The sequence below is a fragment of the Stigmatopora argus genome, chromosome 4, assembly GCF_051989625.1.
Source record: "Stigmatopora argus isolate UIUO_Sarg chromosome 4, RoL_Sarg_1.0, whole genome shotgun sequence".
Lineage (NCBI taxonomy): Eukaryota > Metazoa > Chordata > Actinopteri > Syngnathiformes > Syngnathidae > Stigmatopora > Stigmatopora argus.
This window is the reverse complement of record NC_135390.1, coordinates 8,352,730-8,379,092: the sequence shown is the minus strand read 5'-3', so window position 1 is coordinate 8,379,092 and position 26,363 is coordinate 8,352,730. Positions and strand designations below refer to the sequence as shown.

Genomic DNA, 26,363 nt, shown 5'->3' with positions numbered 1-26,363 from the left:
GTTCTACCAAACGTCCGTTCTACCAAACGTCCGTTCTACCAAACGTCCGTTCTATCAAACGTCCGTTCTACCAAACGTCCGTTCTACCAAACGTCCGTTCTACCAAACGTCCGGTCGACCAATCGTCCGGGGACCAAACGTCCGGGGACCAAACGTCTTTCGACGAAACGTCCGATCACGAGTTTGACCTCCTATGACCTGGCGTCCATATGTGTGGACATCACATTTTGGTTGTCAAAGAGTCAGTGTTAAATTTAGGACTACAAGGGCCTAGCGTCCACTTATGATGTGGACATAATTTTTCTCAGAAACTACATCATGTACAAAGATAATTCTTCGTTTTTACACTCATCCGGTCCTAATTAGCCGAAATATCAAAAGAGAAAATAAAAAGGCATGGCTTGCAAGAGTTTGGGTCGTAGGAGGTTATATGCTGTCCTGACGAGATGTAACACAGGTGTGATGCAGGGAGCTCCGCCCACTACCACACACCTAAGCTCTGCAATGGAAAAATACAAGCAAGCCAGCAGCAGACCATGACAGACATGACACAAAACTCAGGAGAGAAAAGGTTTTTCTTGGGTTTTTTATGTACTTTTTTCCTCCAACTACTTTATTAACTAACAAGCGGTAAAATGGCGTGTACATTTCTTGTGTTTTTATAACTCTCGTGCATTAAAGTGAAAGCAATACGGATGTGACTCGTTGTAAAGTGTAAGCGTGACATGTTAAAATGTTCAGATAAGAAAAAAAGCCCATAAGCAGTTTCTATATTCTAATCTAAAGGTTAAAGTCATGTTTTCTTTCTTTTGCTATGAATAAAAAGGTCAACTTTTGACTGCAACTAGTAGATGTAAAAGATATACTGTAAACATCATAGATGCTTTGTATAAGTTTGAATAAATAAAGTATAAACCGACCTTGAATGGCGTAAATAAAGCTGTCAGGTTTTGCAAAGGACATGCTGTAAACATCATAGATGCGTTGTATAAGTTTGAATAAATAAAGTATAAACCGACCTTGAATAGCGTGAATAAAGCTGTCAGGCATTGATTGGTACTTGAAAGCTTTTAAAAACCACACATCACATTACATTACAAAGACACCATGCTGACCCACAGCCTGTGGTTATTCCCACTAAAATATAAAGGACAAGTAGCATTTTTCCAGTAAACACACTTACTGTATGCTCTTGTGCTAGGTTTCTGCCACCACATGTGCACTACCTACTTCTGCCATCTTCACATTCCATGTTGAGAACAACAAACAGAGAGCAAGTTTTATGTTCAAGCTTTCAATGGAAATATTTTGACGAAAACACAAAACGCATACACCTGAATTCCCTTTATCTGTAGTCACATAGTCTACTACATATTGGTGGGACAGAGGCAATATGCCTGTAGACTGGTTGCCCTGCAGTTTGAGGATATGGCTCGGGTCCCTCAAGGGCCCTCTCGCCATTGCTTGTAGGATTGGTTACACTTGCAAATAGGCATTGTGCGACACATATTGGCATTGAGCTGTTTGTGCTGGGACTGGCAATGACTGAGCAAATATTAATGAATTCTATTTCTCACTGGGCTTTGGTTACTTTGGTTCTCGATCGATTCCTGCTCGGTGGCGGCATAAATGTGAGTGCGAATGGCTGCCGGTCTCTCTATGTGCCCTACGACTGATTGGCGACCAGTTTAGGGCAGTTTAAAGTGTAGTTCAGGTGTAGGCTCTAGCACGCCATGACCTTTACAAGGATAAATAGTGTTGGCAATGAATTAATGAATAATTCTCCTAGGTATTTAGTTTTCATTATGGGTTCCATACATCAATCAGACACACTCACTCTGCTCATTCCTATGCCATCCTTTCTTGTCGTCAGTCTTGCATATCAATTGGTGTTCAACCGTCTTTTTCGTCGAGGTGCAAGAAAAAAAAATCTCAATAAGAACAGCCAATCACAGGGCAGGAGGAGACTGGCAATTATTCAGGTACACACTCATACCTTGGGGCAATTTAGAGTGTTCAACCAGGCTATCATGCATGTTTTTAGAATGTGGGAGGATACCAGAGTACCTTGAGAAAATCCACGCAAGCCCAGGAATAACTTGCAAATTCTACATAGTGAGGACTGACCTTGAACCCAGGAACCAAGAACTGTGAGGCCAACCAGCATTTATTTATTTATTTAATAAATCTCTTTTGACCTCATATAGTGAGACCTTTTTTATGCCATTGTTGGCAATAGATGCCTCATCCATTTTAACTCAGAGTTACAGGGTTAAAATGGACATCTTTTGCCATCAACAGGTGTTTTCAATACAAAAAAAATCTAATTTTTACTAACTATGACAACTATGACACATACTCTATGGCTGTTGAAAATATTTCCACTATAGTGACCCCTGTTCCTGAAAGAATTATAATAACTTCAGTTAAGCTGACAGCTGTTATGTTAAAAGCGTATCGCAAATGTTGAGCTAACTTTTGTATATCATGTATTCTAATGTTAAATTTACATTTTTTTGCACTGAATATGGTTCATATGTTGTAACCTGAGAACTAAGGCAGTAAAAATACTTTTTTATTTATTTATAGAAACCAGCTGAGGTAGCTGATTGTGAAAGTTTTAATCAGGAGCAGTATACCGAACATTATTTTTTTTTCTCGACAGAATGACTTTTTTCCTCCCTAATATTTCATTGACACCAACACATTCACACATACAAGTTCATTTGAGACAATCATTGTGAGCATCCCAGAAGCAAAGGTGTAAATTACATTATGGTTCCCTTTGGGCTCATTTAGTCTGAACTTTAATCAGACCAAGTGTTCACGGGAGAAACGTATAAATATGTTAGCTTTATGACACAGCGATACCTGCCACCTGACAACAATTCCTAGGGGTTTCCTACGCCGCAAACACTCGGCCCTCCCTGAAATTGAAAGGGCACCCAAGTGCACCTTGATGTGCTTCCGATAATTTGGAGGAAAACAGCTCGAAGCAAAGACAGGATTTGTGTAGTTTGTATTGTCACATTCATGCGCACTGAGTGTATCTCCTGTATACGTCAAAAGTGATTTTTGCGTGTTCACATGCGTCACCGGCTTCGGTTTTGACGCCAGAATTAGGCCCGTCCTACTTCCCTTACCCCCGCCCTCTTCTGGCGTGTGTATAAAACATTGTGTCGTCTCTCTTGTGCACTCACAAGCTGATTCACTGAAGCTAACATCTTGACAGAGCCCTCGTCAGCACACATGGCTGCAGGTGAGCAACAAAATAATTAAAATCATTCTTTTTTTAATTAGTTTCAAATTAGTTTTTGATGACTTAGTTTCAATTGCTTCTCTTCTCTTCTGACTATATTTTAATATATTGTAATTATAATCCAAATTAGGGGCAGAATATGCTAATTTCATGTTTGTCAATTTAAAATATGATTCCTCTTGACTAAATATTAATGAGAATAATCCATCAATCTGGGCCAATGAAAACACATCATTGAATAAATAATTATCATCCATTGCTGTGGATTGTGGAATAGGAAAGTTACCAATTATCTTGAATTCTCTGACGTTATTAAAAATGCAGAATGGTTGTAAAAAAATGGAAATGAGTGGAGATTGGAGGACTTCTACTCATGGCAGCCCATCCTTCACCGCCATGTGAATAATACATGGGTGACAAAGACCGACTGCAAACAGGAATAATATTAGCATTGAAAGAATGACTATTTACATCAGCACCTTTGTGCGAGACTCGTGGCTCAAATTGGAATGAATTCAAGAACGCTATTTATTATATGTATTTAAAATTTGTCATACATGTAATTAAATATATGTTTCATTTAGAACTTTAGCTAATAAAACTCCATATTTTAATTAATTGGCAAGTGTATTCTAATTTCAATGGATTACTTAAAGGTGGAAGACATTTTGACCTATTGATTAGGATACTTTTCTAATGTATTCTAGTCAGAGTGGCATGTGGAATATTGAATAATGCAAATGACGCAGAAGTAAAACAATCAATTAAAGGTTGTTGGCAGTGTTCCATTGGGATTATGCTGACATTGCAGTTTAGTTTATGCCTTAATATGACCTCATTGGTTTTGCACTGCATGAAGGGTTCTTTGTTTGGTTTGTGTGGTCACTATTTGTTGTCACTATATATATATATATATATATATATATATATATATATATATATATATATATATATATATATATATATATATATACATATATATATATATATATATATATATATATATATATATATATATATACATATATATATATATATATATATATATATATATATACATATATATATATATATACATATATATATGTATATATATATATATATATATGTATATATAAAAATCTACATATATACATACATATATATACACATATATATACATGTATACATTACTACTATGTTTGGAAAAACTACAAAAATGAAATTTAAATCGATAAAACAGAAATACACTGGTCACGACCACATGTAATGTTTTTCTCTTTATTACAATATTTAAATTATTACATGCAATTGACACCTTAAATGTGCATCTTTCAGTACCATTACTGGACGTGCAATCTATTCTGATGCCCAGTCAATGGTAGCCTTCATTGGCGGCCAATGATTTAAATGAGTGCCCTGTAAGGGGTTAAAAAAAAGTGTTGATTTGTAGATGAAAGAAAGGGTTTAATGTGCTCTATTCATTATATTATTTTCTTGTCATCTCTTTCCTGCAGGCATGAATGTTGTTATCTATGTGGTGGTCTTTCTGGCTGCTGTTTCCAAGGTCTCGCTGAGTCTGCCCTCACAGCCCCTTGTGAGTGCCATTCTGTCACACAAACACACACTCGAGCGGTAGAATTATTTTGACCTCGGGTATCACTACCTAGCTTTCACATTATGTCCACAAGGGGAAAATGTTCCCATCTAAAAGGTTATAGATCAAGATTTGGTCCTTGTGTGACTGGAATCACAAGTACAAACACATAAACCATCAGCAGCAGTTTTAACACCATGTATTTTATTTTGTTTCCTTTGACTTTGACTTTATGTCGACAGGGGAAAAATATTTCCTTTGAAAATATAGTATTATATAGTAATATAAAGTATATCAAGAGTTGGTCCACCAACTTTAAAGAAATACTGCAGTGCCTCAATTGAACTTATATATATATATATATATATATATATATATATATATATATATATATATATATATATGTATATATGTATATATGTGTGTATATGTATATATGTGTATATATGTATATATGTGTGTGTATATATATATATATATATATATATATATATATATATATCAATAAGGTTCAAAGTTTTGGAGACACCGTCTCTCATTGGAAGCTTAGAAAACTGTTCTATTTCATAAGAATAGATAGGTACACACTCAAACTATGCCCAAGAGACCCTGAAAAATCTTTTTCTCATCTCTAGGTGACTCATGATGGCAAGACCATGGTGTCGGACAGCCCGTCATACAACCGCACGCGCCAGGCCCGCTCTGCTGGTTCGCCCCTTTCAGTGTCGCAGACCAGCCTCGAGCAGCCTCGGGAGGACGCAGAGGCTTTCAACACTTTAAGCCAGCTACTGGTCAAGCTCATCACCAGAAAAGGTGAACACTTTTTCTGATCCTTTAGAATTATAAAAACAAAATATCCCTAACTTGCAGGTAATAGATGTTCTATCATATGCGAGTTGATAAGATATTGGCAAATGAATATTCCAACACGTTGTGTACTTCTCTAGGCATAATATTACAGTTATAAACACTCTATTATACAAATTTAAGTATCTTCAACAATGCAGGAAAGGAACAGAGAGAATCAGTGATTATAATCCACAGCGTGTTTTTTCTAGTGGGTTACTCATAACATGCTCGCGAATATGAATCTATCAGCCTTGAAGACTACAAAAACATTGAAAAATTGGGCTCCAAGTATCGATGTCGAGAATTTACCTACCAAATTTGAGATAATATATACTTTTTGGGGTTATGATAATTATTATTTTTAATTATCAATCATTGTTTTTTTAATAGAATTTATAATTGCATGACATCATAAAATGTTAATAAAACACAAAATAATATACTTTAAATTAATACAAATAGAAATACATTCTGGTTATGGCTCCCAATAACTCAAGAGATTATTTTCCCACAGTATTTAATTCATTGAGAATGAACCATCTATATATAATTCATTGAAACTGGTAGGAGTGGCTGTGAATGCAAGGTTCCAGCACCACTGATGGCACCAGATGTCCAATCCATTGTGAGAGGGAGGGACTGACAGTGACTTGTATCCTCTCCCAATAAAGTAAATCTGACGGATAGCGTCGTCGATGGCAGTCAAATGAGTGCCCAGTAAAGGATTTAAGCCACAGGAATCGAACCGGCAGCACGGGGGCCACACATTCGGCCGGCAAAACTAACTGACTTGATGTTTAATGCTAAAATTCAAATAACGATCATTTACATGCAGCCACCACGAAGGTCAGGTTTCAAATGTAAATCAAAATTTTGTTTTCTAGGCATGCCTTACCAAAGCAGAAGCTCCATCACAAGCAGAGCCAGCGGCCTGACGCCTGAGCACAGGATAAAGGACCGAGATTACGAGGGCTGGATGGACTTTGGCAGACGCAGTGCAGAAGCCTTGGAGTACTCCTAAAGGCACAGCTTTCTTGCTTTCAATGCATTCACCATTGCCAAAAAGCACGCCCTCAATTTACGTTCTACTCACAGTGCTATTTTCACAAACCAAATGGGACATTGGAACTTCAAAATGATTCACACTTGCATATGACTGAATATATATTGGCTATTGACTGTAAATGACACAAAAAAGTGGCAAAAGACTTTAAAAAAAATCTTGGTTCACGAAAAATTTCTCCTAAAAACAAATGTTCACATTTTGCGTTTCATTGTTAAAACTTTTTTTTTCAATTCTTAGCTTTGATTTTAATAGATTGTGGATTGTGTTTGGCACCTTTTTTCATTTTTATAAGAGCATTTTAAACATCAGAGACTATTTAAAAGATTATATAGGTTTAAATTGAAGAAATATAAATCATTTGGGCCAAAAAGGAAAACCTTAATCGTCATCTTTGTTCAGCAGTCTCTTGCCACCGAATGTGTAATTTGCAGCTAAAAGCTAATTTGCCAAATAAACATTCAATACAATTTCGAATGACTTGTAACCAGTTTGTATATTAGCCCTGAAAAGCAATTTTATTGATAAATAATGCTGCACATCTTAAAGCTAAAATTACAAGCACTTTTTTAATTGCATAAATGCAAACACAAAGAAAAGTGACAAACCCACAATCATATTATCTTATCATATATGCAGATATGTATATTATTAGAATAATCATATTAAAGAAATGTGTCAGAGTGGTTATTTTTGGTCCCAATTTGGTCCAGGAGGACTTTCAGGTTTATGATTTTATGAATGCATTGGCATTAGCTCATCCGCTTTCGTCACAGGTTTAAATCGCAGTGGTAAAAATAAAAATGGAAAATCTGCAACACGTTGGACAAATGCCAGTTTGTTTGCTGGGTCCTGCCTCGGTTCCCTTGAGCAAGCATCATATTCAACCTTCAGCTCAAGTGACGCAGCAATGCGTCTAGGCATGTCTGGGTTTTTTTTTTATGTCTGTTATATGTTGTTGGTACATCAGCGTGATATATGATTGACACGGGTTTGGATAGCCATAAAATCGCACTCTATCTAATCAGGTAACACAAATCTAAAGCTGCATAGAGGATTCCTTGGTTTGCCTTGGCATATTTTAAGTGTGGATTTATGAACCTTTATTTCCTGCGGATGTTTTTGAGCCATTGAAAATAGCCAATTTTTATGCCTCTTTCTTTCAAGTATATCAGGTTGACCAAAAGAATGCTGAATGTATTAAATATTTTGTAGTAAAAATTAAAATCCATATAGTTATACGTTCATTTATTAACCCTTTCCAAAACAATACAGAGTGATTTCAAATTATTTCATTTATTTACCATCTCAACACAATATATACAGATCTAGGAACAAGCTATCAACATAAATGTGCGATATTATAGAGGGCTAACCTCAGTCTGTCCATGGTTAGCAAAAGGAATGATCTTAAAGTGCTCCAAATATATAAAAATATCTATTTCTCTACCCAACCCACAACTGCCAATTCATCAGTTGTTAGACTGACAGACAACCAGGCATACATTTAAATTGTGAAACATGGCATCCGGGGTGGGGGAATAAAAACCCCTACATAAGACAACTGAATTATGACAGAGATAAAGAAGTACAAATGAGCTCTAAAATATATTATGGCACGAAAAGAAGCTTTTTCTAACATAAATTAGAAATCTGGACATTTTATTGCACTGCAGGACCAATTATGCTGCTGGCTCTTGTTTGTTCGTGTGGCACGTACTGGGAATAATAGATCGCAACTTGTGGTCCGCAACAGCCAGTTAGACACATTTACAACTAAGAGTCCATTAGCTGTAAACAGGATATTGGCAAGCAGAGGCTACTATAAAAGCTGAAGAGATCAAAGAAACAATTAAACATGAAAAGTTAAGTCAATTCCAGTCCTGTGATCAAATATATATTTTTTAAAATAAAGATCCCACAACCAAGCTTATGTAAAGTATCATTTTCCATTTGGAACTGTGAACCATCTTTAAAATATTCCGAGAAACTACATTTTGATTCTAATAAACATAATTCTCTTCATATATTAATAAAAAAATAACTTGACAGGTATACAGTATGCCTACAAATTACAATCTTTGGTTGGTAAAACGACAAAAAAATGATACTTTCTATGAACCATAATTTTCCAAACAGTCCAAAAAAAGTATATAAGTGCAGGTTTTATCTTATTAGGTCATTTAAACACTAAGTCTGTTTTAATTGCTCGAGGACTTACCTAACCCTAACCCTATGTACACATCGGCGGGCCTAACAGCACGTCTGATTCAAAAAGTATTAGACGCATTTACGTTATAATTGGCGTGTACGTCACAATGGCCTAAAACCTGACATGGGGATGTCTGCGTCAGTGGAAATGTCCCATGGCTTCTGCTGCTTTCACTCTTACGACAGGGTCGGGATCTTGGAGCAGCAACACAAGACCTGTGAATGAATAGACAGATGAACACAATAAAACACATTGCAATTCAAGATGTCCCAAAGCACTACATGTCATCCATCTACAATATATAAAAAAAATTGTTCCCATCACCTTTAGTAATGATACCCATATTAAGGTGAGAGTAATGCTCCTCTGTAAGGTTCCCCAGCAGAAAGCCTGATAAACAGAGATGCAGAAAATGCCACAACTCAATAGATTTGCATAAAAAACACAACATTTAAATCTTTACACTGCCAACAAGCTTTGACCAAACACTTGATTTCGTACCAATAAACATAGCAGCTCCAGCTCGGACTTCAGACCAATTGCTCTTGAAGAACTGCAGGACGGAGATATGGTAGAAGTTCAGCATACCTGGAAAATCCTGGATCTACAACCAAAAACAAAAGCACATTTGCAAAGTGTCTTTATTCCATCAATGGAATGGTTTGTCTGTCTTACCAGATACTTGGTGAGATCATTAATGAACTCGCCGTAATGCAAGCTCTTATCCTCATAGAGGTGGTTCTGAAACATGGCTGTGATCTGCTCTGAGCCCACCAGTGGAGCGCACACACGCATGGCATACTTACAAGCCTGAAAACAAAACATTTGCAGATGAAGTAATTGTTCAAACATTCCACCTCTATGCAATACCATGTTTCCTACCTTGACCACATGGGGGTTTGGATCAACCAGGTGTAAAAGCAGACTGACCAGGACATTGTGGATCTGGTCCTTGAACAATGGCTCTCCAGAGCCAAATTTGGACAGTTTCCCCATAAGGTGAATGGAAGCACATCGAATTTCATCGTTCTCCTGGACGGCCACAAATACGTATCGTCGCTAGAGTTAGTATGTCTCTCCCTCAGAATTACCACTCAGAGATGCAATTAGGACTTGGTTTTTCATCTTACACTCTCTAAAAATGGCTTGATCTTCATGAAGATATAAACAACCAGTAGGTGGCCGTTCTTTTTGTCCAGGTAGAGAAGAACTTTGGACAGACCTGACATGGCCTCTAGTGTGATCAGCTTGCCTGCAAACGAGATCACACCCAAAGGGAAGAACTAACATAAAACAGTAACAATGAGCTGTTAACACATTTGAATCCTGTGTATCATGTATCCTATGTCCATATTTCCATATTGGATCCCCAGCTATAGGAAATGCGCATGCGGATGTTTTAGTTTTTTTAATGATAGAACTTTGATTGAGATTAAAAAGTGAGTACCTCCATCAAACTAGGTAACAAGACAAATACCGATGTTACCACATGGGTTCCAGCTGCTGCCCTCTGGCAGACGCAACAGGTCTCACAAAGCACGGACAAATAGACTTAAGGACAGTTTTTTCCCCACACCCATCAGGACTCTGAACTTGCGGTAGCACCACACACAATCCCTCTGTGCATTAACTTCGGGGTGTGCAATAACAATGTGCAATATCTTAGACTGTGAAATATTTTAAAATTCACCTAACCGGGATGTGACTTTTTATACTTTTATACTACTATTTATGTTTTTTTACTGGGAAAACACACTTTGAAAAGCTTGGAGTAGCACCACCAATTTCGTTATATGCAGCTGTGTATGATGACAATAAAGGCGTTTGAATTTGAATTTATTCCAGGCCATTTTAGTCCATTAAAGTTTAACATGCCAAAAACATGCACATGCTGGTTGAACACTTTAAATTCTATGAGTGTGTGCATGAATGATTGTCTGTCTCATTGTGTCCCCTATGATTGGCTGGCCACCAAACCAGGGTGTCGGCGCCTGGTGCACCCTCCGTGCCCCACTTGAGGAGAAGTAATGTGGAAAATGAATGAATGACACTCATTGTCCAGCATGACGGTTACCTGGGTCATCTTTCTCCTCCATGCCGGAACTCATGGCTGCCAGTAGTTCTTTGGCATATTTATTTACCTGAAGAGAAAGAGAGGCAATTAATGAGCTTGATCTAGGTTTGCAATTGGATCTGTACCTTTTCAGGTGATCCGACAGCAATGTTGCCAAGACCCCGGACTGCCAGCATGCGGACGGTGCAGCAAGGGTCTGATATCCTTTCCATCATATTGTTCATTAAAACGTCAATAAACATCAACTCGGTAGCCACGTGATGATTCAAGAGCTAGCGAGAGAGAGATCATGGTCAAATAGCATAGCTTTGTGAATTGTAAGGATTTTCCATAAAATGTGAATTCACAAGCTGTCACCTCAGAGAAGAACGCTGTAACGGTGATGCGTTGACATTCATAGATGTTGTTTAAGCAAGGGCATAAACACTCAACTATGGCAGGTAACCTTGGCCCAGCGTGTTTTGCCATCGCCCTGTAGACAAGAGAAATACGCCATACGAGAAGGCCCGTGGGAGAGGAAGTATTTCAGAAAAAGACAACAGCGAGAAGAAACTCCTTGAGACAACGACCACAATCAATTTTCATTCATAATTATTGATGAAAATTCAGAACAATTAAAGGCAGTAGTTATAGTAATAAATGAAACATGTATTGTAGTACCATAAGCAGTCAGGCAAGAGCCTCAAAATTTGTTTTGTCTAGATTAATCAAAGTATTTTTTTCAGAAATAGAGGCACATGAACGTCTACGTTACGACCTGTTAAAGCATTTTGTTCGAGTGGAATTTTTATGCATATTAACTTTTTTTTTTTAAGTTGAGATTGCAGCAGCAAATCATTTTGGAGCCTCTCTGGACAAAGCCCAGCCATTGTTATCTGTGGTTGGGACAGTCAGTGCTCATGTCGTTGATGAATGTTTTATTGTTCATAACTCAATGGCTTCCGTGCTTAATATGAACAGGTTTTTATACTGGCAAAATAGTCACTTTGGCAAATGACCACTTCCAACGCAGAAACTAATGGAACAGATAAACACTCCTCCTGTAACTTTTTTAATGTTATATAACAAATAAATTTATAAAACCATTGAGGGTGATATACATCCAATCCCTTTTGACTGGAAACTGCCTTCCCAGTCAAATGTATCACTGTCAATGGCATTAAAACATGATCTTTCAATGCCATTTATACTTGTTCAAATTAATTGACATTTCTCTGTAACTGACATTGGATAAGTGAATTGATGTCAATAGATAAACTAACTACATTTACCTGATATATCATATTTTCCAGACTATAAGTCACAGATTTTTTCCTAGTTTGGCAGGGGCTGCGCCGTGGGCTCAATGTGACTTATAGGTCTTTTATTCTTTTCACTCTGACCACCAACAGCTTGTTATGCTGTGTTTCAAGATATAGTTATCCGTAAAACTGTTAATATGTTACATTAACAGATGCTTATGACGGTGGTTCGCTATTTTCCTTTCAGTATTTTCAATGTATAATGCTGTATAACTTATACTCTAGTGCAATGTATATATTTTTTTCCATTTCTTTGGCTAATGATTTATATTCTGGAAAATACAGTATTAGAGTCACAATGCATTTTGTTCATAGTACCTTGCTAGTAGCGTGATTCCAGTGTTGTGTGCGTTCTGTTCCTTCATTGCATCCCAAGCTTTATCCGCATCCAGTCTTTTTAACACCTCATCTAACTGAGCTCTTGCTAACAAGATTCTCAGTGCATCAGTCGCAACTCTGGACACACAAAAACAATTATTATTCACTTTTGGAGATGAACAAAATCTGTGTGACTTAGGCAATCACAGATAAGACAAACATGCCAACCCTGCAACATGGATGGCGGCAGTGCGTTTGGTGTTGTTATCCCTTGGTGCCGAAACGCCGACACTTGCCGCAAGTCGGACGATGAGACAACAAAAGAGCTGAGGAAACTTGCTGAGCGCCGGTTCCTGGCACTGGCCGTTTAATAACAATTCCTTAAGACCGCATGTCATCTAGAAAAAGGGAACCAACACAAACATTTGTGACAGTCTTGTAGCCAACTCCACTCGCGGGTGGTCACTTACAGCAAGTGGTTTAGGAGTGGCCACTTTGGTTGTTCCTCCTCTGATCATCGACTCTTTCTTGTCCACATAGGGCGCCATGACGGCAAGTTTTTCCATCACCATCTCTAAGATTTGACTGGCCACTATGGGGTCTGCTCCTAAAGCCATCCACATCTCACTGGTCCAGCTGAAAAGATATGAAAATGCATTCAAATATTCAATCTGAGACTAAAGGTAGTCAATCAAGTGAACGTGTATAGTTCTCACATCAAAACAAATTGTGGCATCATTGTATAACTACTACCTGTCATATGGTAGTGGTTGATTAACCAACGTGTCAACAACGATCTGGAGATGCTGAGAGGCCAAAATTAGTACGGTCTGACCAACTGCCACTCTCACCTAAAACACAGACAAAAAGGTAATACCTAATAATCACCACTCAGACTAAAGTAACCAACTTTGTTGCTTCGGCAAACACAGAGAACAGTGTAATTTTCAGACTATAAGCCACACAGGACTAGTAACTACACCTGCCAAATTTCACAAAGAAGGTAAACACAACATTGCATTATAGGATATGCACATCTAAAGACATGTAACTCAGTAGCCTCTAAGAATCCAGAATAGAGTCCAACTTTACTATAAATATCAAGGTTCAAGGCACGGAAAAAAAGTAGAAGCTTGTCGTCCAAAAATGACAGTAGATACTGTGTTATAAAGGTTAAGAATGATAATTTTTTTGGGCCTTACCTGCTCCTCAGTGATGCTCTGTAGCTGAGCGTGAAGCACCTCCAGCATCTCTGGTACCTGTTACAAATCAATTGAAAACAAAAACAATTTCTAATGGAGCAACAAACAGTGTGTAGCAATCAAGGGAAAGCTCCATGTAAGCATTAGCGCTACCATTTCTTGTAGTCCGCCACCTCTGTTCTTTAGCAACGTGTTCAGGATGACAGCTGAAGCTCTGCTACAATTTGTCTGACTGTCATCAAGCCCCTCAAACAACATGAACACAAACGTGGCCATTTGCTGCTGAGGCAGACGCTTACTCATCACCTGACGTGTATGAGAAAATATTCAGTGACATTTGCTTGCATTTTAATGAAGTTACATGCATGAAGACGTACATTTAGAACAAAATATTTTGCACCTGTTATTGTATTTATCTCAGACCAAAAAAAAACGTACCTTGGTTAGTTCTGAGCAGGTCTTGTAAAGAATTGAATGGTCAGGATTTTCTAGTTGGATTTTAAGAGGCAATAAGGCTTCCACTGCTTCATCTTTGTAGTCAAGGGCAAAGCCTGCATTTTACATTCAGGGGGACAAATTAAACAATTAGAAGCACGAGACACCCCAAAATACATTGCCAAGGGGGCAGCACTTAAAGAGGCAGGCTTACGTTTAACTTTTCAAACTATACTGTACACCTTAGTTACAACTGGTTTTGAAACTTTATCGCAAGCATTTTGGACAATGTATGCTTTTACTACAACACTTTGAAAGGACAATTTTTTTGTTCCAAAATGTGCATGAAGAAATGAATTGGCATTCTAATTTCCTTTTAGCTGCTATATTCAGTGACCCAGTCATTTATGGCCATATATCCCAACCTAAAAGTTTTTAATACGCACAAACAGCAAAAGTTAGAAGACCAGGACAAGCAGTTTTTACCTTCGTAGCGTAGTTGAATAGAGAGCAAAATGTATAAACAATCAATAGCAGAAATGCGGACTGGGAAGTGAGGGTCTGAACAACGTGGAGACAGTCGACCCAGGAGAGCTCCCAGGTTATGGAAGGACACCAGGTTCTAAACAAAAGGTGCACGTGCGGCAAGTCTCAATTACATCTCATGTAAACTTCCTTTCAAATCCAGTAATGTGACGAAGCAGTCTAGATGTGTTCACCTTTACGACCATGTTTTCCAGATAGTGAGTTAGCAAGTGAGCAGTGGCTGAGATAGCTCTCTCTCTCTCGTGGTCTTGTGTCGAGGTCAGCCAACATTCAATGTGCTGCGTAGGACAGAACAACATGCTGATTGATGTCAGACAAATGAAAGCTCAATGGAACATCATCACATTAACTAAATGGAATTATTTGTAGGCTGGAAAGAGTGATATGTTTGGAATGATGATCATTTAAGGTCATTTACAGGGATCAGTGAAATATACAACAAATTCAGGTATTAAATAAGTGAGTCTGACAACTTCTCGGATTTTCCCCCCGCTAGAGGTAGTACCTCGTCAGGTACTGGTAATTGAGTTTATTCATCAAATTATATTTTGCTGGACCGTAGTTTAACAGCTCGGGCGACCAGGATTTCTTTTTAACAAATGCATTCCTTGTGATATTTTTAACATATCTAATATCAATCAAGACAATTTTGATTTGTTACAAAACATATACATAAGCAAATGTATTGCATTCACCAAGAATTGAAAACTCAATATTCATCTTTAGTTTTAGCAGAGTGAATCGATTATACATGGCGATGAATGCTGGCAATGTTACAAATAAGTGAATCAGAAGAGCTTCATGAGAAAGCAAAAAATTAAAAAATCAGGTCCTACCTTGAATACACTCTGTAAACTGTCAGGCGTGGGATCTTTGGCTAGCACACTGGTCAGTAATTTATGCAGTGAAGACATTGTTTCTTTGTACAAGGCCTGCACGCACACATGTATGGTTTTCATTATCGACATGGTTTATTACAAATGTAGTATGTAGTAGTAAAGTTGTTTGTAACATAGATGTGTGAAAATGTGCTCGGTTCACCTCTTTTTGTTTGGGGTCAAATATTTCATCATCTTTTGTTGTTTTCTCTGGAGTGTGTGTCTCGGGTGGCAGAGAGAACACACTGTTCACACACACTTTCAACAAGTCAAAACATTCATTCTCCCTCAGCGGTGGGTCAAGGGGGCTGAAGCACTTAAAGGTCAAAGGGAAAAACACTAGGCAATGAAATTAAAGCCACACAAAAGATTGGCAATAGCTCTGTTTTGGATGAGGCAGTCAAAATTAAAACTTGTAAAATAAAACCTCAGAGAAACACCTTTTTTTTTTTAGAAAGCCAAGTTGTAAAACTGCTACCACAGAGTTCTTTGTTGGGGAATAAACATTTGTAGCACAATATATGTCAACAACTCATCGCCTTCAACCTTTGAGGATACATTAGGTTGGCACAAGTGCTCATAACCAGGTGGCGCACTGGGGTCCGAAGAGTATCAGCCGGTTCTGCCTTTATAAAATCCTTCCCCACCCCCCAAAAAAGAGAGTTATTACTAAATACATAGAAATGACCACAGGCATTGCACGAATAATTGCTCAAAAATACAATGTAGCCCACTTGACTGTCACATTAAGCACACACTTAATTTGTTTTATGAAGCAAATAAAAACCACAGATCACTAACCTGCATAACAGTAATAAGCTCTTGTTTGCGGGAGAAGACGTAGCCCTGTTTCTTCACACACTCACTGATAGCTTTGGCAACAAGGCCAACACTCTGGATCAAACTCAGTTTCATTGTCAAATCCTAACAATTGGAACCACACAGTGTTGCGACACAAGAAAAAAAAAAGTTAAGAGGACACCAATGTCACAAGATTCTGTTTACAGATTTAAACATGACAGTTCTGAAGAATGAAAAGCCGATGCCACCACGACAAGCATTTAGAATATGAGGGAAAGCAAAGCACGAGTAAATGCTAGAATAAAAAACTATGTTAAGCAATCTAGCCCCCATTCAAGCAGACAAAGAGTTTAAATCGGTGTAGATTAGGAATCATTTTACAGCCACAACAGGTTGGCCTGTTGGAGAAAATGACAGGCCCATTTGAAGCCAAAGCACATAACCAAGCTGCAAGAAGTAAAAAATAAAATTAAAAAAGGAAGATAGTGTGCTCAGCATTCATGGAATCAGGGAAATCAAATCAGAAATTTAGATGTTGAAAAGTTATTTATAATTTGAATGTAAGAGAGATCATAGCGGCAATAATGCTCTTGCTTGCTGATCCTGATCCATGAACGATGCCAGAAATAGCATAAAATTTCATCATTTAGTTTGAGATTTATGGCCAAGAAAAAAAAAAAACTTTTAGCATGTCATCAACAAAAATGCCTCCATTATAATGTCATCATAATACTATCATTGTAGTAAGAGTTAAAACATTAGATAGTCAAAAAGTCTATCAGTGAAAATGTTTGACGCAAGAGTAGCTTTATGATTTTTTCTTTTTTTAGGCCTTAAGGTAAGATTCCAAAGACAGTATCACCGCAAACGTGAACCAGAAAGGGAGAACAAAAAAGCCAGTAAAGTAGAAAACAGTTAACTGGGAAGTTTGACAGATAAATTGAAATAGCCCTTCTATCCCTGTGTCGATACCTTAGTCTCTACTTTAATGCCCAGAACCTGTATGAAATAGGTGACACAAGCCCAAATATGAATTTCACTAGGTTTCGCTAGTATTATGTCAAACAAAAACTGATGTTAGGAGATAAAAGTTTCAAAGCAACATTTTTCCATTTTAACCTATGAATTATTAATCACTGCATATGCCTAGTGAGTATAATAAATGATTCAACACACATAAAAAAAAACATAAATGAGAATGCGGTATAGAAATCCATTTACCATTTTTGTGACCATGACTGCAAACCCACATTTGTTACCACAGCATTTATATTACCTTAGTGTTGAAGTGTTTACTGATGCTGCGAAGAATATCTTGGTCAATACGGTTCAGGATCTTTTCTGGAGGAGCGTTCACAGCCACTTGACCATAACACAAGATTAATGTGCTTTTCACCTTCTCCAGCTCAACGTCATTACGATCCTGAAGACACAGGCGACACAGACAAAAATTTAGGACCAACTGATATTCATGTTCTAATTGAAATGACCGGGAAGGATCCTTTTACTTTGAGCAGGTTGAAGATGCTCGGAGATTTCTTCAGTGCATCTGACTTCCCAAACTCATCCAGCTTGGCCAGAGTTCCTTCTAAATGGCTGTTGGCACACAATCCAATGCCTAGAGCCACACCCTGACCACAAGAGGAAACCTAATGAGTCCTTGTAGGCACATTCGCGTGAAGTATTTCACTTAACAAAAGTATGGAAAGCAAAATGTTTTTCGTTCGAGCAAAAAAAAAAAAAAAAAATTATATATATATATATATATATATATATATATATATATATATATATATATATATATATATATAAAACGGTATTCATTCAGGGTATTTCAGCTGCCATTTCAGTTTAGACTAATCTGCGAGGATTTAATTTTTTTTTTTAAATCACTACAAACTTAATTCATTACTGAAGGCCAGACAGCAATTGAAAATGAAATATGCCCAAAAGGTACTGCACCTTTCTTTCAACATCGTCATTGTGTCTCGCTGTGAGAAGGATTTCCTGCAACTGTTTTTTAACAAAGTCCTTGTTGAAAGACTGCTGGAGGGTCACTCCAATACATTGATACAGGAAACTCTTTCAAAGAAAGAAAATATAAGTTTTGATATGTTATATCATGGTTGCGGCGCTTTTGGCATTCGAACAAGTTAGTGGGCTTGTACCTTTTCATCCAAAGCATTGTTATACGTGGACAAATAACTTGTTGCTTCTGCTGCAAAGTGGTTCACCCAGGCCTCATCATCAACAGCCACCAAAGTTCTAGACAGGAGCTGGACAAAAATGTATTAGGTTATGTAATGTAATGAAATGAGGAGATTAAAGTCTACAAATGGACTTTCTAAAATGATTCTTTCCTGTTTTTTATTCTCACTTATTTTGATACATTGTTCTGTTTTATTCAGTCATTCATTCATTTTCCATACCGCTTAGCCTCAAACGGATCTGGGGGTATTGTGATTTATAATTATTTTAATTTGTTATGAATTTTGTGTAGCCACCATCTGTTCACTTATGAGAATTTTAAAACATCTGTAAAAAAGAGGGAATGGACTTTGCGTCGACTTTTTTCTCTTTAGTATATAAGTAAACGACAATAACTGTTGTCATTCTGGAGTCAACTCTCTGGACATTATCTTAGATAAAAAAAACACCTTTAGCAGCTTTTCATCCCAGATTTTCTTGTCAAGGCTCTTTGCTGTTGACTCTAGAAACAAAAACAAAGAACTAAAAACATTGTTCTTAGGTGAACAAATTTGGTTGTCTTCAAGGGTTGCAGAGCAAATTCTGGCTTTGAAGCAAACATCTGCTTACCTTCAAGTGTGGTCAATAGAGGGGGAATCTCCTTATCCCAGACAGCCTCTATGTTGCGGTGGATGTTCTTGGAAAGAATTTGCAGGAGCGAGAGGGATGGGGCTCCATGCCCTCTGCTATTAAATGGAAATGCTGCATTGACCTGAAATGGACAAAACAACCTGAGACATAAATTTGGTGAATAGAAGTTCTGTCCAGCCAACTATTTTTATTGCTTTTAAATTACAGGAGTAAATTGTTCCCTGTTAAAAGCATTTAGTAAACTTAGATCCAATGTTTCAAACCAATTATCGTACTTACGAGCAGTTTGATCATCAGCGTTTGAGGAGAGGGAAGATTGACTACAAAGGAGAAAAAATATATTTAATTTGCAATCATGTCCAAAAATGTACCTAATGTGAAAGATAGGGTAATGTTAGCAAATTTTTCATGAATAGATATTTTATATTACTCACAAAAACATTTTCATTAAATTAAGAATGACTACAGAAGCATAATACATTTACATTTATGTACAAAAAGGGCGTTTCATGTTCAAATTTCAGATCATAAAGGTGCATTTACCTTCCTGAGAAAAGTCTATATTGAAAGTTGGTTCCTTGTTCTCCTTCTTTTTATGGCCCAGTACAATCAGACTTTTACACAGAGGAGTGGTTGCATTGCTGTACTGTGGTGGTGTCAGGTAATTGAGCAACTTTGGCCAAAGCACCTAAATATAACAAAATGAAGTAAATAAAACCCAAATGACATATCTGTGTGTGTGAACTAAATGATAAAAAATAAAGATCCTTCTTAACATCTGTATTTACAATAAAATAAGTCAAATAAGAGGGAATGGCACTTTACACACATCAGCCAAACGCGCAACAGTTGTCGTCAGAAGATGAAGGGTGTTATCGCACATCGTCCTCAGTGCCTCGTTTGTTACCTCTTCTGGGTCTGCAGGTTTCTGTCCACGCTGTAGAAAGACAAGGACAAACAGAGAAGGAAAAAGCATAATCTAATCGTCTTAACATTCATATTTTTCACATTTCAAATGAATAGTGCCTCATGCTATATTTTTATACATCTTTTAAAATTGGGTGGGCAGGCCTTGCAAAAAAATTAATCTACTGCTAAAAGCATTAAGACACAAATTTTCCAGTATTTCCCAGATTCATTACACAATGTGAGGCTACTATACCTGATAGGTGTCCGGCAATGCACAGTGTTGAATTATGAATCGCACTAATAACTCTCCTCCATCCAACTCCAGGTAACCGTGATGGGCCATGGCACTGATTACCTGGACCACGCGCTTTTTAACCTGAGTCAAGAGACAGACTTCATAATTGAGTGGATGACATTTCTCCCTATGAATGCATACATGTGCTACCTTGTTACTGTGGTCAGCCATTGGTTGCCTAATGCTGGCTAGAATCAGAAGCTTCTTATTCTCCATCATGGAAGCTGCAACATAGAAGCACAAGTATCACACAAACATTACCTATAAGGGGGCTCATAGAAAGATGGAGAAAAGGAAATCATTCATCCATATATTCAATTTGTACTGCTTTGTTAATAGGGTGTCATGTGTAACCTGGGCTGGTCGCAAGCCACTCGCAAAGAACATTAAACCAGCAACGATTTGTGTGTGTATATAACTGTTATCCACACCTGCAGCCAATTGAGTGACAAGTTGAGTCGTCAGTTAAAATAAAAGAATATAATGAGTGGTTTTGCTCACTGCTGGAGTTGATGAGGTGACGTAGGACAGCCAGGGAACCAAACCTACTCCGCTCATTGCTGTTCTCTAGCTTCTGAAGAATAAACATTACCAGTCGATCTGGGAAGGCGTTTGCTAGAATTAAAGATAAATGGAAAGGTATTCAATCATCCTCCATAGGTTGTACCAAAAATAGTATGTATGATAAGATTGGAAATGGGAGGAGACATGGTTCAAGAGTGAAACATTTGGCTAGACTGAGCCACAAAATGAATATGATTATCCTCAGTGGGAATAGAAGTGTGACACGAATAGATGTTTTCATTACTGTTCTTGTGACTCCATAGAAATACAATGGAGCCCTTTGAGCTGACAAACACATAATAAATAGTCCATACACAAATAGTCAAAAAGAGAAAGTTCACTGTTACCCAACACGCTGAAGCAACGAAGAACCTCATTGTGGTTCTTGACTGTGGGAGGGTTACTGTAATCAACAGAGGTAGACACCTGAGGAGAGAAAAATTGCACTAAATTAACCTCTACCGATTGATGGCCGCCAACCCTCCCACTTAAATTATATATTATAGATGTCTCATTGAATCCAATGAATTAAACAGTACGGATATAATTGAAGATGTCACTGCCAATTGTTATGTAAAGATTGATGTTATTTGTCCATGGCTAGCATTCTGTGAGCTTCATTACAATGATTTTGATTTAAAAGAATGCCCTGCAAGGCAAATCTGCATGTGTAACTATTTTTAGCTCGGCACAGAGACTTTAAAAAAGGCAGCTCTATAGTGGTTATTTTCTTTAGGAGCCTGCAGAAATGTTAGGTTAATGTTTAGGAGCCTCATTTTACCTATGGTGCCATTAAATAGAACTAAATAGGGAAGTATCACTTCCCAAAGTATAGTGGTGATTTTTAAGAACGTGATCTAAAAGTTAAGTCAGTGAAGTGCCATTTGATTAAACTACTATATTTCCTATATCTTAACACACTTCCAAAACATGTACCTGTTGGTGCAGTGCAAAAATCAGGCTATCCAGATGGGTTTCCAAAACCCTGCTTCCCATGTTAACAGAAGCATCAAGAACATGGCAAAGACTCTGTAAAAGGTAGGAGGAAAAAAAACACCATAACATGTAGTTCTCTGATTTAGTATCACAGCATGCCTAATCCTTCTTTTAAAAACTAAAACAAGCACCTTGCTAATAATGTAGTGTTCATTGTTTTTCTTATACAATGCAAGAATGGCGGGAATGAGCTTGGGAATCTGCTCCTCCAGTTTTTCACTGGCCATCAGATGACACATTGAGCCCACTGCCTCAGCAACTGTTAGCCTCAACTGTAGTACAGAGGGTAATGGAGGACAGGAAATCGTGAAATACATAAATGAAATTATCTTCAAACATACTGGTTAAAGTGTGCATGAACTATTACGCAGACATTTTAACACAAGGCAACTTTTTTTGGTTTATATTTTTTCTAAATGTACTGAAATCTCTTTGACAGTATGGAAATACAGTAAAGATGCGATGTTCTTCAGGTACTTGGCCAAAAAATATCAACACTATTAAATTCATTTTGATTTTGGGAGCCCAAATATTGCTTAAGTTTCAGCAAGTTTGTCTGAGACTCTCGGCATACACTTTCATATTCAGTAACTTTCCTAAAATAAGGCCTGAGAGGACATGACTTCAAAGCTGATCAGAAGCACCAACCCCCAGGAGTAAAGTTAGTAAGTTCTTACCTTGGATTCTCTGCTTTGTAACCAGTTATTAAAGAGGATGTCAAACGCAGCGGAGATTTCACTTGAGAATGTGTCTTGTCTGACAGTGGGATCTGGAGCCTTGTCCAGATTGGCAAGGTACTCTAAAATACTGTCACTGAAGTGGCACAGAGCTAACAAGAAAGAAAAGAATTAGAAGAGCATTATTTTCAAATGGGCAACTTGCTTTGTATAAAATAATCCTGAGGATTTGGAGAGAATACTATCGAATAATTCAAATTCACCTAAAAGTGTGAAATACCTCAATTAATTTTAAGGCAAAGTTAGTTCTTACCTGATGAGAAGACCCACTTCATGTTGTCGTGTTTGATTAGATTCAGCATAGGCAACATGGTACCAAGGATTGCATTTAGGAAAGGCACCATGCCATATACTAGACAAGAGGGGAAGACAAAAATCAATCATTGAAAAAGAGACAATGGACATGGAGGTGTGGGTGTCCATTAAAGGGTGTGTGCATCTAAAAATAAAGACAGGCAGATATCAAACCTCAATACCTGTTAGTACATATATTTATCCATCCATTTTCTAAACCACAGGTGTCAAAGTGGCGGCCCACGGGCCAAATCTGGCCTGTCGCATCATTTTGTGTGGCCCGAGAAAGTAAATCATGAGTGCCAACTTTCCGTTTTATGATGAAATTCAAATGAAGATTGGAGATGATTTCCTGTTTCCTCATTTGAAATCAATAATTGCAGACAATTTGTACTAATTTGAATGTCCAAAAATGATCTATCGATTAGCACGATCGAGAAAGCTGTCAATTTATTAATCGATTAATTTTGGCAGCCTAGTTGGAAGACATAACGGCCCTCCGGATGTAATCGAAACCACCACGTGGCCCGCGACAAAAAATGAGTTTGACACCCCTGGTCCAAGCCGCTTATCCTGTTCTCAGGCTCATAGATGATCCCATCTGATTTCAGCAGAAGGGTGGACCATACTGATCACCAGTGACTGGCAGGTCACACACGCCACAACAGACAACCATTCTGACTTAAATTCACAACAGCCCTGATTGGCATCTGAAACCCACCAAAGTTTGAAGAATGTACTCATGCTCCTGTACTTTTTTCATCTTAACAGTAGATCTCAACTGTAGATTTATTTTTGTTTCACTAAAGGTTTTGCGCAAGTGATTTATAACTATTGAAGCTTACATTGCTTTTATAAAGGCGCCAAATGTGCAGTTTACAAGTATATGCAGCTGCTTGACCGTGCAATAGTATTCCTACCATTGGAATCAGAGAGGTTGGCTAACGTCTGAACCACAAAAAAGTGAGGCAAGACTCCAGGTTGAAACTTGCTGAGTATCTCCTCCATTATGTCATTGATGTGTTTGTTGCCCACAGCTACCAGAATGTTACTGGCTGCCTGCTGCCAGTCAGGAACAACTTCCTGTGTGAAACAGAAACAGTTTAGACATCCTAACAGCTTCTTCTCAACCACCAAAATATAAAAACAAATTTGGGCCTTATAGTCCAAATATTTTTGCTAACTTGGTAGCTAACCTTAGATCGTGTCATCTCATCTGAGGCCAAGGAGATGATGCTCTTGATCTTGGCGTAGCTGGTTGCATCTAACTTGCTGCTAACTATCAGTTCAATGGTTTGAAGAATCACGACTCTGTGACTCACTACCAACTGGAACAGGAGAAGGTAAGGGTGCAAACATGAAAAAAGAAAGGAGACTGTAACAGTTTTTAAAAAAGCACATGCTTACATGTTTTTTTGCTGAGACAATATTGAATGAATCAGCAACTGCTCACTCAGTTCCTAAAAAAATCATATTTGCCCAGACTATCGCAATGGCGACATTAAATGAATGTCACATGAACGTGTGACGGAATGATTGCCACATTAAAAACTCACATGACATTTCATAATTTATCTTAATATATCTAGTTAAAATATCAATTAAAAGTGAATCCACCATGTTTTCACCAATGTTTTTTTATATGAAAGAACAGAACATTTCACGTTTATAGTACTATTGGATTGGATTGGATAACTTTATTCATCCCGTATTCAGGAAATTTCGTTGTCACGGTAGCAAGAGGGTGAGAAAGCAGATATAGGAAAGGCATTTTAGACATAAATGATATGAAATATATATGAGACAAATGCATTTTTTGAACTTTAAAAAATAAATAAAATAAAATATTTTTTTTCTTCAGTGCTGAGTCCTAGTAGCAAGCAGAAAAAAGAGGAGTTACTTCCGCTTGAGAGTTTCAGCGTGGATTTTCCCATTTTTATGAACTTAAAAAATAACAAAACATTTTTTTTAATTTCCCCAGAAAAAAATCAGCGATGTAGTGAAGCCACCAAAGTTGAAGCGCGAAATGGCGAGGTGTTACTGTATACTGTGTGCAGTGTAGTGTTACCTTAGGGTGTTTCAGCAGATAGTCCTGACACATAGCAAGAACTCTGTCAGGGTGCTCGTTTCCCAGAGTCAGTATGGACTTCCTCACCTGAGCCCGGACATCTACGTCTTTATCGTTAGCCGCATCGAGCAGAGCCAAGGTCACCTCTGGGACACAAATTAAAATGGCAGCGATAAATTCATTCATTCATTTTCTGAACTGCTTATTTTTACAAGGGTCACGGGGGGTGCTGGAGCCAATCCCAGCTGACTCGGACACCAGGCGCAGGACACCATGAATCGAGACGGACAACCAAGTTGGACGTAAACAGGAGTTTCCGGAGAAAACTCACATAAGCCCGGGGATAACATGCAAATTCCACACAGTACGGATTGAACACAAGAACCCAGAACTGTGAGGCCGGCACGATAACCACTCGGCCACCGGGCAAATTAAAAAAAAAAAGGTTATTTGTGTGTATTTGCTTCAAAGTAACACATACAATCCGAATATTCAGCAGTGCATGTGTACATATATCGTAATCAGGGGTGAAAAAATATTATTCACAACACAAACATGATGGAAGAATATCATGAGTACAGGTAATGAGATGCACAAAAAAAAAAGAACTCACGTTCCACATCTGTCTCACCCATGATGGACAGGGGAGGCTGGTTTCCTTGGCTCAATGACCCTTAAACCTGCAAGCGTTATATAACAGAGAGACTTTTAGTACTTTAAATCATTCATCATTCGTTGCATGAAATGGAGGTATAAATGCGTTGATAAGTCATTAAATCATGGAGGGGGCAACAAGGAGTATCCGACCGATTGAATTTCACATTAACAGAGTTTCAAATTCAAAAATCTTATAAAGCGACTTAACAACATTTAAAAAGAGACACGAACACCGTTCGCTTTAATAAGTACTGTCATGTAAATTCTCTGACTGTCTCCTCTTTCACTATTAGCTTTAGCTGATGCTACGGAAGAACCAGAAACGCCCCCATCACAAAAAATAATGAATTGCACAACCCTGCCAAATAACATTACTTACCACGTTTTCCACTGATCAGTTAATAGTATGGCGTGAACAGTGATTCCTCCTCAAAGTGTGATGGCGAGTATTGTTTGCTGGATCTGCAGGTGTAAACACGCCTGATCATGTG

At 37.8% G+C, this 26,363-nt stretch overlaps 2 protein-coding genes across 2 annotated transcripts; one reads left to right on the top strand and one right to left on the bottom strand.

The window, feature by feature from the left end:
• Window positions 1–3,159: 3,159 nt before the first annotated feature.
• LOC144073181 (cholecystokinin-like) lies at window positions 3,160–7,437 on the top strand. The gene is made up of 4 exons (XM_077598815.1): window positions 3,160–3,259; window positions 4,756–4,835; window positions 5,471–5,648; window positions 6,569–7,437. The coding sequence occupies exons 1-4, from the start codon at window positions 3,250–3,252 to the stop codon at window positions 6,703–6,705; spliced, it is 405 nt and encodes a 134-aa protein (XP_077454941.1). The 5' UTR covers window positions 3,160–3,249; the 3' UTR covers window positions 6,706–7,437.
• Window positions 7,438–7,980: 543 nt separating this feature from the next.
• On the bottom strand, window positions 7,981–26,109 carry mroh1 (maestro heat-like repeat family member 1). Its single transcript, XM_077598816.1, has 44 exons — window positions 25,829–26,109; window positions 25,216–25,361; window positions 24,344–24,475; window positions 24,068–24,230; window positions 23,107–23,205; window positions 22,794–22,945; window positions 22,248–22,388; window positions 22,057–22,149; window positions 21,468–21,546; window positions 21,058–21,171; window positions 20,707–20,780; window positions 20,515–20,637; window positions 20,182–20,289; window positions 19,896–20,040; window positions 19,632–19,672; window positions 19,332–19,473; window positions 19,172–19,224; window positions 18,683–18,790; window positions 18,477–18,596; window positions 18,023–18,145; window positions 17,791–17,937; window positions 17,487–17,513; window positions 16,515–16,637; window positions 16,272–16,351; window positions 15,877–16,021; window positions 15,672–15,767; window positions 15,009–15,113; window positions 14,776–14,911; window positions 14,293–14,405; window positions 14,008–14,160; window positions 13,855–13,911; window positions 13,406–13,503; window positions 13,123–13,288; window positions 12,881–13,050; window positions 12,653–12,790; window positions 11,391–11,505; window positions 11,159–11,305; window positions 11,034–11,100; window positions 10,090–10,211; window positions 9,842–9,991; window positions 9,635–9,769; window positions 9,461–9,563; window positions 9,284–9,349; window positions 7,981–9,174 (listed from the first exon to the last, which is right to left on the bottom strand). The coding sequence occupies exons 1-44, from the start codon at window positions 25,848–25,850 to the stop codon at window positions 9,098–9,100; spliced, it is 4,914 nt and encodes a 1,637-aa protein (XP_077454942.1). The 5' UTR covers window positions 25,851–26,109; the 3' UTR covers window positions 7,981–9,097.
• Between the last annotated feature and the right edge of the window lie 254 nt (window positions 26,110–26,363).

Excerpts from the sequence above, each read along its gene's own strand:
- LOC144073181 (XM_077598815.1), top strand. Across the intron at positions 4,836-5,470 it reads GTCTGCCCTCACAGCCCCTT|GTGACTCATGATGGCAAGAC; the intron begins GTGAGTGCCATT and ends TCTCATCTCTAG. Across the intron at positions 5,649-6,568 it reads CAAGCTCATCACCAGAAAAG|GCATGCCTTACCAAAGCAGA; the intron begins GTGAACACTTTT and ends TTTGTTTTCTAG.
- mroh1 (XM_077598816.1), bottom strand. The coding sequence starts at position 25,850 with ATGGGTGAGACAGATGTGGAAC. Across the intron at positions 24,476-25,215 it reads ATCTGCTGAAACACCCTAAG|TTGGTAGTGAGTCACAGAGT; the intron begins GTAACACTACAC and ends CTCCTGTTCCAG. Across the intron at positions 18,146-18,476 it reads ATGACGATGTTGAAAGAAAG|GGTGTGGCTCTAGGCATTGG; the intron begins GTGCAGTACCTT and ends TCTTGTGGTCAG.